Here is a 15,835-nt window from a genome sequence, read left to right on the forward strand (position 1 = left end):
CAGAAATTATATATAAGTTAATTAGTTATAAATGTATTTTAATAATTATTAAATTACTTATTATAGAATAAAGTTGTATTAAAATTCATTTGTAATTTTAACAGCTTTATTATATCTCTTCACATCATTTGTTTTGTAGGTTCAAAGGAAAAAATTAAACATGAAAATTATAATTGAATTGCAATCTTGTATTGGTATAAAACATATCAGCAAAGAAGATGTCTGAAAAGAAGAGTACTTCAGAAGAGCTAGAGGATCTCACTAGTCAATTTAGGAAAGAATCTAGATCACGGTTAGTAGAGAAATCTGGAATTATTAAAGAAACATCAAACTCTCTAAAGGAAGCTTCTGATGGGACCACTTCCAACCAAATTTGTAAAGTGCGTCCTAGAAAAAATACATTAGGTATATGTGATGATACATCAACATCCTCCTCTGGAAGTAAGTCTAAGAGAAATGAAGAACAAAGGAAAACTCTTCAAGTTTCTGAAACAATTGCTACATATGACAGTTTGCAGTCAAAAAGTGAAATTTCACAAAGTTCATCACTATCAGTAACTAAGATGAGTGCTGAATATCAGGCTTTCGTTGACTCCCTAACTCATGAAACATTAGAAAAAATTAGTCCACAACTCTCTGAAGAAAATCAGAAAGGACTTGGCTTAGGATCAGATAAGTTTACAGTTAACCTCAAAGCCAAGGGTTTACAAGAATTCCCTAAGGACATTTTAAAAATCAAGTATGTAAAATATCTCTATTTAGATGAGAATGAAATCAAAAGTTTTAAAGGGGCAGACTCCAGTGATCTGCTAGGACTTGAAATTCTAACCATGCAAGAAAATGGGTTATCATCACTTCCATCTGAAATTCAGTTACTTCATAATTTACAGCTATTAAATGTCAGCCACAACCAAATATCACATATCCCTAAAGAAATATCACAGCTTGGGACTATCAGGCAACTGTTTTTAAATAACAATTGCATTGAGGATTTTCCTTCTGGCTTGGAAAGTCTTGGAAACTTGGAAATTTTAAATTTGGCTAAAAATAAGTTAAGACATATACCAGATACTCTCTCTAGTTTGAAAAACTTGAGGGCTCTCAATCTGGAATATAATCAGTTAACAGTATTTCCTAAAGCTCTGTGCTTCCTTCCAAAGTTAATTTTACTAAACCTTTCTGGAAACCTGATAAACAGTTTGCCAAAAGAAATTAAGGAACTTAAAAATTTAGAAATACTTTTACTTGATCACAATAAACTTACCTTTTTGGCCGTGGAAATTTTTCAGTTGCTCAAAATGAAAGAACTCCAACTGACAGACAATAAATTGGAAGTTATTTCACACAAAATTGAGAATTTTAGGGAACTTAGGATTCTAATACTTGATAAAAATTTATTGAAAGACCTACCAGAGAAAATTTCCCACTGCGTAATGTTGGAATGCCTTAGTCTTAGTGATAATAAGTTAACAGAACTTCCTAAGAACATACATAAGCTTAAAAATTTAAGAAAACTCCATATAAACAGAAATAATATCGTGAAAATACCTGAATATATTTCACATCTTAATAATATGTTCAGCCTAGAATTTTCAGGAAATTTAATCGCAGACTTTCCTATTGAAATAAAAAACTGTAGAAAAATAACTAAAGTTGAATTGAGTTATAATAGAATAATGTATTTTCCACTAGGTTTGTGTGCTTTAGATTCTCTTTATTATTTGGGTTTTAATGGAAATTATATTTCAGAAATACCTGTAGATATATCTTTCAGTAAACAACTGCTTCATTTAGAATTTAATGAAAACAAACTCCTAATATTTTCTGAGCACTTATGTTCTCTTATTAATCTTGAATACCTTGATCTTGGTAAAAACAAAATAAGGAAAATTCAACCATCTATTTCCAATATGGTATCGCTCCGTGTTCTTATTTTATGCTGTAATAAGTTGGAAACTTTCCCCATAGAAGTGTGTACTTTAGAAAATTTGCAAGTACTTGATCTTTCAGAAAACCAAATACAGACTATTCCTTCAGACATCTGTAACTTAAAAGGAATCCTGAAATTAAACATCTCAAGCAATCAATTTATATGTTTTCCTATTGAACTTTGCCAACTTCAATCACTGGAAGTGCTGAATATAAGCCAGATAAATGGGAGAAAGGTAAGAGATGGATATTTAGGACTTTGTGGGGAAGGCATGACTGAAGGGGATCAGAATCTAAGCTGTAGTGTGTGTGTGTGTTTAATTTAGCTGGAATACTTTATTTTGTAAAGGATAGGCTTTTTTTAAAAACCTCAAATGCGGCTTACAAATAAACTTTTCAACACAAGAGTTTTATAGGAAAATATTTCATTAAAATGAAATCCCAAGTAATTAAAGCTGACAATTTTATAGACTTATTTTTATTTCAGTTTAACTGTGAAAGGAGTTTTAAAGTTATGGATGTAATATAATTTAGAACTAAATTTTAATCTCCTTGAAGTTAGGGATTGTCTGTTATGCTTCTTTTATATATAGAAGAACACTGAGCACAATATCCAGTATTCACCTTGTTGTTTGATTATTTCTGAGGGGCCCATATATTCAAAACTCTTTTGTTCACTCATAGAACTTCCTTTATTTCAAACACCACTTGTGATGGCCTTAGTTTTTCTGACGATGCATATTTTTTCTTTGCCTTAGCAGAGTATCTTAATTCCTGTTACTTTGCAATACTTTTCATACTAGGAATTTTCATTTGAGGCTATATTGCCAAACTGTGTGTGTCCATTATAAAGAAATTTACTGAGCACTTACTCAAAATGCATCATGACTGGGAGCATGTATACAAAAAGGATAAAACATATATCATGTCATTTAAAAATCCAAGAAGAACACATAAGGGACTAATAAAAAGTAATGTTAATGAGAGTAGGAGTAAAGAGATCAAATATGGAAGAGAACAGTTTAGAAAGACTTCAGGGCGGAGAAGAAATCAAAGCAGGGTAAGCTTTAGGGATGGAAGAAAGGGATAAGGTGGCAACGAACACTGAGTGTTGGGAGAGTGAGGAAAGTGGTTAGCAAGCCACAGGGTTGAATTGGTAGCACTGGTCAGACTGGGGAAATACCTGCATGCTACACAATTTGTTGTGGGTTTTATTAAGCAAGGGAATCACAAAGACTTTGTGACATAATGAAAATATATCTTTTTTAGGACAAAAAAACTCTCCTTCCATTTTATTTTATTAAAAGTTTTAGTCATAGAAATATTTATTAAAAATATAATTGTTTAACCTTTGTTACAGTTAACAAGACTTCCGGAAGAGCTGTCTAATATGACTCAACTTAAAGGACTTGATATCTCAAATAATGAAATCAGAGAGATGCCAAGAAATATAGGGGAGCTGAGAGGTTTGGTTAGTTTAAATGCATACAACAATCAAATAAGATATCTGCCACCATCTTTTCTATCTTTAAATGCTCTCCAGCAACTAAACTTGAGTGGTGAGTGTCAAGCATAACCAATAAGCATAATAAATTAAGTTGAGTTTTGGTTTCTAGTTTGCAAATTTTGCTGACAAGACAGAATGGCAAACAGTCAACATCATGTATTAAGTGCCAATAGGAAGGAAATGGCTAGTGCAGGTACAGAAAATGAGAGCAAACCATAAGGTCCAGTTCCTTCCCTAAAAGAGGTTATAATCCAGCTGGGGAACCTGCACACATTTTCATTTCTTTTCTGTTTTCTCTGCCTATACCCAGTCATTATTTCTTCCCTTTGTGAACCTGACCTCATCTCTCTCTCTTCACACACCTACCTACACAACCTTAGGTCAGCATTTTCTCTATTTTCCTTCTCTGCTGGCTCCTCGATCCCACTCCTACACCCTACAATACTCTAATACCTTACACTCTTTTACAAAGTAAATCACTTCAATAACAACAACAACAAAAAGTAAATCACTCACTCTAAAAATATCAGAATTCCCAAAGCTAGACTAGTATTTTTCTTAATAATTTTTATTATGAAATATTTCAAACTTACAGAAAAATAATAAACACCTATGTACTTACTCTCAGGTATAAGGAATGCTAACATTTTGTGTTATTTACTTGAGATATTTTTGATTAAGAAATAAAATAGAATTGAAACTTTTTTTGTACTTCTCCCCAAACTAGAAGTAACCAGTGTACTGAAATTGATGTATATCTTTTTTTTTTTTGCGGTACGCGGCCTCTGACTGTTGTGGCCTCTCCCGTTGCGGAGCACAGGCTCCGGACGCGCAGGCTCAGCGGCCACAGCTCACGGGCCCAGCCGCTCCGTGGCATGTGGGATCTTCCCGGACCGGGGCACGAGCCCGTGTCCCCTACATCGGCAGGTGGACTCTCAACCACTGCACCACCAGGGAAGCCCGATGTTTATCTTTTAAAAATAGAAGTGAAACTTCTTTTGTACTTCTCCCCAAACTAGAAGTAACCAATGTACTGAAATGGATGTATATCTTTTTTCTATCTATGTTTTTATACATATATATATCCATAACAAAATAACATTATTTAGAGTTTTAAATTTTATTATATCTTATACTATATGGTATGTAATTTACAATTCTGTAACTTGCTTTTTCATTTGTCATATTTCTAAAGTTAATCCATGTCAATGTATACATAGACCTATTTCATTCATTTTAAATGTTGCATAATATGTATAATATTCAATTACATGGTTAAACAACAATTAATCCATTATCCTGTTGATAGACAATTAGGTTGTTTCCAATTTGTTTGCTACTATAAATATCCCTGTACATGTTCCTAGTATACATCTGCTTGAGTTTTTCGAAGTGCATATAGCTGTAAGTAGAATCACTGGATCAGAGGTTATGTACATCTTCAACTTTACCAGATATGAGGAAATTTATGCCCATAGTGGTTGTACCAGCTAATCTCATAAACAGCTGGGTTTCTAAAATTATATCTTTCAGTTGAAAGTAGCACTTATAACCAGAGCCCTGCACCTTCTTAAATTTAGAGGATTTCTAGATTAAAAACAAACTCATCTTTTGGGTGCACTAGTACCAGTAGTACAGTAAAACCTACAGTAAATATATCAATACTTAGATATAATGCAACTGGCATTTGTTTCCTGAATCCCCAGAACCCCTAGTAAGCTGGCTATGTAGGTATACATCAGTTTGCGATCACTTGCAATAAGGTACAATAACTCAGCCCTGCAATTTAAGTTTTTGGTCCCACTTTTGTATTTTGGCAAAGTTTCACTGTTTTTTAGGGAGGTTATCTATTTTGTCCAAGTGTAGGACACGCTTCACTCAGCTACTATTTGTGCATAAAAAAAAAAAAGGCTGACCAGAGTCTTCTGACCCACTGGAGAACACAACTACCAATAGAAAGCACAGTTCTCTCGAGGTTTTCTAGTACAAGAATCAAGACAAAATAGGAAGATCACAGACTTTTCTGCAAGCTTAGCCAGTTCTCTGTTAGTCCCTATCAGAATTAGAAAAGTGTATCAGTCAGGATCCAGAAACCACACCTTAGTTAATTACTAAGTAAAATCTTCTTAACTGTTTAACTAAAAGGGTAAAGAGAGAATCCTAAGGTTATCACAAAAGTAGCAATGGCAGGAAGCAATAACCGTCTTATGGCTAAGGGAATAAAATGAAGAATTTGGAATTATTAAAACTTATAAGTTTGGAAGAGGGGTCACGCAGTGGTGAAACTCGGAAGTCTGAGGATGAAGTACTGCTTGCCTGGTGCTTGTTCCTCTGAGCTTGGGGATGGTAAGTGTGTGTTTGTGTAGGGGTGTGTGTGAGAGAGAGAGAGAGAGAAAGAGAGAGAGAGAGAGAGAGAGGAGCTAGTTCTGCAAGTGTTGGGAAAACTGCAAACTGCATTCACCTGTTATATGGGCTGGAACTGCTGCCGGTGGGGTAAAAGAGTGTTGCTGGTGTGACACTCAAGGAAAAACAGTCAAGGAGCCCACGAGATGGGTTTGTATCTAAGAGATCCAAAGTATGGACTAGTATTTTCTAGTCCATACCCATCTAGTCCAAACCCATCCAAGAGATGGGTTTGGATCTAAGAGATAATCGCTACACAACTGGCATGCCCACGGTCTCCAGCTTTCCTTGCCAGATTTGAAGTTATAATCTGTTTCCTCCATTCATGAAACGAAGCTAACAGGAATACCCACGTCATAGATTTGGACTGAATGAGACTTTGAAAGCTGGTAGCATCTTCATTATTCAGACAAAAGACATTTATATACAGTCTTGAGAATTAGTCCCCTCTGTCACTAACGCTAGTGGATTTAGGAAGATAACCACTTTGAACCTCAGTTTTTCCATCAGCAAGATAGGAAAGCTATAACTTCTGTTTGTTCATAGAATCGTGGAAATATAAGTTAAAACTTATGAAAATATTTTGATAAATGTGAGACATTATACCAGTGAACAGGATTTATAGATTAATTCCTTGCTTTCCTCAAAGCACAGACTTTGAAGTAGGACATTATTTAGAATTCTAACTCCATCATTCACATCAGCTAGATTATCCAATTTGCTGGTATAGTAATGTTCCCAGTACTCTATAATCTTTTATTTCTGTAGAATCAGTAGTAATGTTCCCATTTTCATTTCTGATTTTAGTAATTTGAGTCTTGCTTCTTTTTTCTTAGTCCATTGAGCTAAAGCTAATGGACTAAAGCTAATTTGTCAATTTTGTTGATCTTTTCAAAGAACCAACTTTTGCTTTTGTTGATTCTATTGTTTTTCTATTCTCTATTTCATTTATATCTGCTCTAATCTTTATTGTTTCCTCCTTCTGATAGTTTTGGATTAATTTGCTTATCTTTTTCTAGTTCATTTAGGTGTAAAGTTATTAATGTGAGATATTTCTTCTTTTTCAGCTATAAATTTCATCCTAAGCACTGCTTCTGTTGCATCCATAATTTTTGGTTATCGTTTTCATTTTCATTCATCTCTTTGTATTTTATAATTTCCTTTTTGATTCCATCTTTGACACATTGGTTGCTTAAAAGTATGCTGTTTAACTCTGTAAATTTTCCAGTTTTCCTTCTATTATTTTTCATAGTTTCATTCCATTGTGGTCAAAGAAGATATATTGTATGACTTTTTTCAGTCAATTTTAATTTATTGAGACTTGTCTTGTGGCTTAATATATGGTCTATCATGGAGAATGTTCTATGTGCACTTGAGAAAAATGTGTATTCTGCTGTTGGAGTGTTCTATGTATGTCTGTTAGGTTTAGTTGCTTTATAGTGTTGTTCAAGTCCCCTATTTCCTTACTGACCTTTTGTCTAAATGTTCTATCCATTATTGAAAGTGAGGTATTATAGTCTCCATCTATTACTGTAGAACCACTTGTTGCTCCCTTCAATTCTGTCAATATTTGTCTAATATGCTTTGGGGTTTTGCTGTTAGGTATGTATATACTTATAACTGTTATATCTTCTTAATGTAATGATCCTTTTAAAAATATATACTGTCCTTTGTCCTTTATAACAGTTTTTGACTTAAAGTCTATGTTATCTGATATTAGTAAAACCACCCCAACTCTTTGGTTAGTATTTGCATGGATATCTTCTTCTGTCCTTCAATACCTGGAGCCATAAAAGAAAATACTACTTTCCCAGTCTTTGCAGCTTAGCTCTATGCTGGGGCACTTCAATGCTAAGTCAGGCCACCTATGACTCTGCCTTAGCCTTCTTCGCCTGATTGTGTGAAGCCCAAAAATCCACCACAGGCACAAACCTAGGATTCTCTCAGTTCTCTTCTGTGCATGTGTTCAGTCCTAGATATGCTTACTGTACTCCATTTCCCCCAGGATACACCATGGCCCTTCTCAGCCCTTATTCCCCCAAGAAACTCCCTCTTCAGCCTCCTCCTTCCTGGGCTTTTGGATCTGTTTGCTGCTTTCCCTGTCTGCTGTTCCTTGCCCCAGGTAGGCTCAGACATGTGTGTCTTTACATGTGACAACAACTTGCCATTCAGGAAGGCAGCTCCATCCTGAGTCGGGGGAGCAAAACAAAAGTCAGTCTCTGTGTCAATCCCTCGGGGAATCAGCAGACAGGTCAAAATGCAAAGCCTCAGTATTAAAAGAACAAGGTCCATGTTGGCTTTCTGGCACCAGCAAGCTGCACCAGGAATGCAGGCTGCCCTCCCCACAGCTGTTGCTGCCATGCTGGGAAATGGAGGGTGGTATGGAGACGAGTGAAAAAGCCACAGTGCTCTCTTACCAAAATTCTCCTGCCTTTTTCTTCATTGAGCAGTATCCTAGTAACCGTAAAATTCTGGATTAAGTTCCAGAATTCTGAGAAAGCTGATTCTATCAGCCCTTTCCAGCTTTTGATTGTTTCAATTGGAGGGGCTGATATTTTGAGAGGCCTACTCTGAATTTTCTGTGGCATTCATTCCAGGTGTGTTTTTCATGTTTATTTATACTGCTTGGATTTTGCTGTTTCTGGTCTATATATTCATGTATTTTACTACATTGGGGGACATTTTTAACTGTTATTCCTTCAAAATTTTTTTCTTCGTCATTTTCTTTCTCTACTCCAATTTCCTTTACATGTTGTCCTACAAATCCCTAAAGTGCTCTCTCTCTCTCCGTGTGTGTGTGTGTGTGTGTGTGTGTGTGTGTGGTGTACACAGAGCTTTCAGCATCTCATATTGATCTGCCTTCAAGTTTACTGACTTGTCTATCATTTCTATCCTATTGTTGTCTCTCCAATTAATTTTTAATTTCAGATACTGAAATTTTCAGTTCTAGCATTTCCATTTTTCCTTTTTTATAGTTTATATTTCTCCTCCAAGATTTCCTTTTTTTTTTTTTTTCTCGGTACGCGGGCCTCTCACTGTTGTGGTCTCTCCCGTTGCGGAGCACAGGCTCCGGACGCGCAGGCTCAGCAGCCATGGCTCACGGGCCTAGCCGGTCGGCGGCATGTGGGATCTTCCCGGGGCACGAACCCGTGTCCCCTGCATCGGCAGGCGGACTCTCAACCACTGCGCCACCAGGGAAGCCCCAAGATTTCCTATTTTTTTTCATTCATTATAAGAATATCTTTCTTTACATTCTTGAACATCATTGTATTAGCTGCTTTAAAATTCTTATATGTTGACTACAGCGATTGAGTTGTATTTTTCTCTTGGGAGTGAGCCACATTTTCTTTTTTCTCTGTTTTGAATCGTGAACTCTATAATCAATTCTGTTTCTCTCCAATGTTGATATTTGTTTTTGTTGCTATTGTTGCTTCATCAGGCACTTAAGTTGCTGGACTAAAAATACAAACTCCTTCCCTGCAAATGGCAGCTCCTTAGATCTCAGTTCAGTACTTTTAGCCATTAGCTGTTATATCAGTTTTCTATGGGTATGTGACAAGTTTCCACAAACTTTCGCTTCTTAAATTAATAAAATATTTATTTCACACAGTTTCTGAGGGTCAGGAACCCAGGAGGTGTTTAGCTGACTTGTTCTATCTCAGAGTCTTGTATGAGATTGCAGCCAACCTGTTGGCTGGTGCTGCAGCCAGGCTTGATTAGGGCTGGTGGATTTGCTTCAAAGCTTATTTATGTGGCTGCTGGCAGCAGGCTTTAGTCCCTTGCCATATGAGCCTCTTTATGACATGGCAACTGGTTTTCCCCAGAGCTAGTGATATCAGGGAGTGAGACAGAATATACTTAAGTCAGAAGCAGCACACACTCCAAGAAGCAATGAGCAAGAAGTTATCACAGTTTTACTTTTTATGTCAGGTTTATATTAGATTAAGGTGGGTTTTTTTTAAAGATCAAAAAACATTTTTTTTAAGATTTTTTTTTGATGTGGACCATTTTAAAAGTCTTTATTGAATTTGTTATAATATTGCTTCTGTTTTTATGTTTTGGTTTTTTGGCCGTGAGTCATGTGGGATCTTAGCTCCCTGATCAGGGATCAAACCTGCACCCCCTGCATTGGAAGGTGAAGTCTTAACCACTGGACTGCCAGGGAAGTCCCACAGATTTGAAAAAAATTTGAAAAAAATTATATTTAGGGAAGTTGGAGCTTAATCTTCACTCCTTGAGGGTGGACCAGACTTCGTAACTCAGTTCTAAAGAATAGAGTATGGAATGGAGAAAATCAAAACATTACATTAGAGAAACCTGGAAGACACTATTTTAGCCAAGGGATAACGTTTAACATGCTAGTGGTGTCTTGTGGATGTCAGGTATCTCTGGTGTGATGAGAGCACTTCACCTCTGTGGTATTCTTTCCAAAAACCCATAACCCCCGTCTATTCATGAAAAAATATACCAGATAAACTCATATTAAGGAATATTCTACAAAATACCTAACTTGTACTACTCAAAACCATCAAGATCGTGAACAACAAGGACAGGCTGAGGAACTGTCACAGACCAGAAGACATAACTGTATGCAGTGTGCTATCCTGGAATGGATACTGGAACAGAAAAAGGACATTGATGGAAAATATAATGAAATTCAAAAATGTCCAAAGCTTATTTAATAGTAATGTGCCAATGTTAAAGTTTCTTCGATTTAAAAATGTAATACAATAATGTGAGATGATAACATCAGGGAAAACTAAAACTAGATGAAGAGTATACAGGAACTCTACAATTTCTGCAACTTTTCTGTAAATCTGAAATTATTGCAAACAAAGTTTATTAAAAAAATTACCATCTCACTTACTCTGTAAAGTCCTTTCCTGCATTATAAGAGGAAAGCCTCCTTCTCATTTTGTCATTCTCTATGAGAAAAAGGAATCATTGCTCTGTTTCTATACTTTCTCCTTTTCATTCCTAGCAAGTGGACAACAGTAAGAACTTATGTTTTGCCAGCACTGTGAGGCTCCTCTGATACTTTGTCAGTGAGACACAGTAGATGCCCTTTACATAGTTGTTATTTGTCTCTATAGTTTTCTTTTACAGAAGGATATAATTCAATTGTAATTTTTTTTCTACTAGGAAATAATCTGACAGCTCTGCCTAGTGGTATCTACAAGCTTTTTTCACTGAAGGAGATAAATTTTGATGATAACCCTTTGCTGAGACCTCCAGTGGAAATCTGTAAAGGAAAACAATTGTGTACTATTGCATGCTATCTACAGAGGGCAGATGAGAGAGATGGTAGGTGATGAGTGATTGGCTAGCTTACAAATCATTTTCTGGCATCTATAAATTAACAAATAGTTTGCTTTAATCAGAGGCTTTCAATCTGGCAGAGACTTTCAAATATTTATCGTCTACCCTTTCCTGAAGGGTAGGAGTTTATTTTGGTAATTTTGATTATTTAATCTGGGTCTACACAATTTGAACCATTGAAAACAGGTAAATTTAAGTCACAGGTGAGCTGCTTCCCACCTACTGGCCTCAATGTACTTCAAGAGATTTTTCATCATGGTTGTGGCCAAACTCAGAGAATCTACATACAGATTTTTTCATCAGTTCTGATCACCATATGTAGTTGTTCTAAAAGTTGTATTTTGCCTTGAAGGAAGTTCATAGATCCTTTACATTGATGCCAGTCAGTTCTTGGCTCATTATGATCACCTGTCTGTAATCTTTGGGCAGTCTTCATTCCTTCTGTTCTTAAGAGCTCCTTTGGTTGTTCCTGATTATTTCAGAGAGCAGGTCCATTTTCCTTAAATGCCCTTTCACCGGACCAGATGGAGACTGGTTTCTCCAAGCCGTTGGGATGGAAGTTTCACTATCCAGTTCTTTCCCTGGGTTTGGGTTCCCAACAACTAACCTTTTTTCTGGGACTCTAACTTTGCTGCTCATTGTCAATCCTCAGAGTAGATTCATATTTTGGTCCTCCAATTTAATGCCGTATTTAAGTATTAAATCAATTTAATGATCCAGATTTGGGGAAAGAGAATATATACAACTATCAGGACCCTGTCTATGTAATCAGGAGGCTTATATCATCATAATCTTATAATCTATTGAGACGGTCACTAAAAATGTACAGTCCTCTGTAAGCCACAATATGTATGGCTACCATTCAGAAGCTTTTGCAAGATGTGGGCCTCACGGATGGAAGGAACCTAAGCAATAAAAAGTCACTGTAGGGGCTTCCCCGGTGGCGCGGTGGTTGAGAGTCCGCCTGCCGATGCAGGGGACGCGGGTTCGTGCCCCGGTCCGGGAGGATCCCACATGCCGCCGAGCGGCTGGGCCCGTGAGCCATGGCCGCTGAGCCTGCGCGTCCGGAGCCTGTGCTCCGCGGCGGGAGAGGCCGCAGCAGTGAGAGGCCCGCGTACCGCAAAAATAAATAAATAAATAAATAAAAAAAAAAAAAAAAAAAAAAAAAGTCACTGTAGGTGTTTTCTCTAACTTGCTAGGCAAGTTGGTTCTGCTAATTATCATTAAAAAGGGGATATTTAATGGTAACTTTATTTTTATAAAACAAAGCTTTTAGGGGTTTCCAAGGATCTATAAAGTATTCCTGTTAGGTAACAGTACTTTAGAGAAGGTCTGTAAAGTTACATGATTGAACTTCCTTGTTAAAATTCTGTTACTCAAGTTCCTGAGGAAGGAAGATTCATGTGGTTCTAGCCTCTTTGGGGAAAGTTCAACGGGCAATGACAACAGATGAAAGTCAGCAAAAACAAGAGAATCCAAGCCATTTATCTCCTTTCTTTATTCCCACGGGGCCTTCATACTGCAGGCTTGGCACCGAGAGAAATTGGAAAGGAAGTCATCATAGGAGATGTTAATTCTGCAATTAACAAAGAACATGGGGTCTCTTCCTTAAAATTTCACTTAGGAGATTGGATTTTCAATTATCTCATTAGCATAAAATCTAGCCTGAGGGATTAATGGTATGGATAAAAATTTTAAAACAGAAAGCATAGAACAGATTTGAGATGATTACAGAGGAGTGGCAGATGACTGGTTCTTGAAAATTCTCAAATTACCTTGGTTAACAAAAAGTGGATCTAAAAAAAAATGGATCTAGTTCAAATTACCTAGAAGCTTTTTTATAAACTAAAAATACTCTACTTATATCTAAGCCAACATTCATTAAATAAGTGATGTGAATATAAAATAAGCATATATATATATATATATATATATATATATACCATATTTATAGTAGATTTGAACTTGGTTTCTCAGGATGGTACCCAAAGGAGCATATTAAAAAGTCAGAATTGAAGGAAGGAGCTAAATTCATTTCAAATCCTGAAAGAATTAAAGGGTTTGATGATCACCTTGAAGTTGCTTATAATATCCTTTTAAATAAGACATTTTATATTATTTATGTTTAGGGTTATTCAGATTTTAGAAGAAATGGAATAAATGGTTCAAATTTCAGTTTGTGTGTTAGAGTTGCACTTTAGTTTTCAATCTTATTTGATATGTACATCTTATAGCAGCACAGAAGTAAAAAACCTAGCTATAATATTAACTCAGAATAGAGTATGTTTTTCAAAAGAGATGACCTAAATTTTCTTTTATGTTCAAATGTAGAGAAAATCTTAGCGAAGATCTTCAAGATAGTTGCCAACAATATTACTGAAACAAATTTTCAATTTTTGTGTCAAAAACTAAACCTGGCAATCACAGAAACTGATAAGTCTACAATGAGGTATGTATGAATGACAACATGTAGTATAAGCTTATTCTCATGTTCTGATTTATATCATATTGATATTACACGGTTTTGAAACATTCATATTAACATGAACTCTAATTTGCTGTAAAAGACTGATTTTAGTTTATTATATATTTGAGATCCATATGGGTATAGTAGTTTTAAGCAAGTACTCTGAGGATAGACTGCTTGGCTTTAAATCCCAAATAGTTTTGTGATCCTGGATAAGTCCCCTAACTTACCTGTGCCTCAGTTTCTTTACTGGTAAAATGGATAGACTTATCTAAGAGAGCTGTCATGAGATCAAGTTATAAAGCATGTAGCATTGTAGCAGTAATATACTGGTTTATAGTAAACAGTCCACAATTATTTTGAGGTCTTGAGTAAATCTCTCTTAGAATCAAATGTTAATTGAATTGTTGATTTTCTTCAAGGAAACAAGGGATGGCATGGGACTAACATTCACTTACTATGTATGTGCCAAACTCTGTGCTAAATTTTTATATAGACTATCTTCACCAATTAATTTAATCCTCACTTCACTCTGGTAAACTAGGTTGAAAACCTAGATATATAATACTGATGTAGTTTAAAACAGTGTTCTTAATTGATAATTAAAATAATTATTATTTCAAAATTTTCAGCACTGTTTCATTAAGTGAGAGAGTCCACCGAACACTTGATAAGTGGAAAACGGAAAATAACAACTTGTCAGTAACCACTGCTGCTCTAAGAGACCAACTAACTCGGGCACTAACTATGATAGGAGCATATGAAATTATGGACAAAATAACAGCTTTAAAACTTTTTACATGTGCAGTTAAATTCTGAACAGTGTATCCAGAATAAGAACTGAGAACTTATGATGCACTTATATAATTGAAACTGGATACAAGAGAATTGCACATCATGTTTCTTTTCATGTAGTCCTAAGAGATGATGACAATTTACGGCTACCACTCTAGTGTCATCATAATAAAATATTACAGACACCATTTTATGTATTTATTCTGTTGCCTCTCTACCCTTCCTTCAGAGATACAGATATAAAGAAGCTGTTCTTAAGCTAATATAAATCCTTAGGCACTCTTATCCCTACTGGAAAAAGTTTAAAAATAGAGGAGGACTGGAGGCATAGGCATTATACTTGTCAACCAATATTTCATGTTGCACTTCCAAAACAACAACAAAGACAATAAAATAATATGGTGCTTAAATCCAACCTGCAAGATTAAGTCCTTTGTTTAATTTGGTCTCACATCACAAAGTTTCTGTATCTTTTAAGTAGAAAGTTATAAAGTTAACAAAAACTGCACTATGTCTAGAATATTCTTAAATCACTTGGAAACCCAATACACTAGTTTAAGTGAGTGAAAAGTGAAGAATCCAGAAGTATCATTAGTTTCACACGTGGCTGGTGTGATGGTTAATGTTCTCAGCTGGCGGCAAGGTACTTGCATAGAACATTGAAATGGGAAGGATCTTGGAAACTATCATTTTACAAATAAGAAAATTAAGACCTAGAATAACTAAGTGATATAAACCAGGTTCTCTACCCTTCGTTCAGAGATACAGATATAAAGACCAGAAAATTTTCTAGGAGTAACTTTGGTCTGAAGAGAGAAAGAGAGAGAGAGAGAGAGAGAGAAAGCTGGATAACATCAGAACAATGAAAGCACTTTCATTGTGCCCAGCTCTTATCGTCTCTTGCCATATTGCTACAACAGCCTTTTAAACGGATGTCCTATCCTATAGACTCACCCAAACCATACTGTATTTTGCTGCCAGATTTATCTTTTAAAAACACAGATCTAACCATATCAACCTCCTGATCAAAATTTAAAATTATTTCTTTTATAGCCTAGATCACTCCATTCTTTCCCCGTTATTCTCCAGTCAAGCCAAGCTTTTCGAAACTCCTCAAATATGCTATGAACTCTCATTCTCTCGTTTGCCTTTACTCTTATTTCTGCATGGAACATGTTCTCCTTTTCTCTGAATACCTACCTCTCCTGGCTAATTTCCATGCATCTTCCCTAAGACTTAGCCCAGATCATATCCTCTCCCCTCTCCCTGAGATCAAATCTTGGAACAAAAATAAGATTTGCAATGTAATTACAAAAATATCTAGAAAATAATGGTTATGAGAACTTATTTCTTTAATTATTATGCTATACATATATTATACAATAATATTCATAACATTAGTAATGAAAGAATAA

The 15,835-nt window shown here is 35.7% G+C and overlaps 1 protein-coding gene and 1 long non-coding RNA gene across 2 annotated transcripts in view; one reads left to right on the top strand and one right to left on the bottom strand.

The window, feature by feature from the left end:
• LOC137229077 (uncharacterized) overlaps positions 1-15,835 on the bottom strand; it is an 80,248-nt gene that overhangs the window by 49,129 nt on the left and 15,284 nt on the right. The window lies entirely within an intron of this gene.
• LRRD1 (leucine rich repeats and death domain containing 1) lies at positions 219-14,444 on the top strand. The gene is made up of 5 exons (XM_067745536.1): positions 219-2,165; positions 3,290-3,488; positions 10,982-11,143; positions 13,490-13,607; positions 14,258-14,444. Exons 1-5 carry the CDS (start codon positions 219-221, stop codon positions 14,442-14,444), a joined length of 2,613 nt encoding a protein of 870 aa, XP_067601637.1.

Source organism: Pseudorca crassidens, chromosome 8 (genome assembly GCF_039906515.1).
Source record: "Pseudorca crassidens isolate mPseCra1 chromosome 8, mPseCra1.hap1, whole genome shotgun sequence".
Classification (NCBI taxonomy): domain Eukaryota; kingdom Metazoa; phylum Chordata; class Mammalia; order Artiodactyla; family Delphinidae; genus Pseudorca; species Pseudorca crassidens.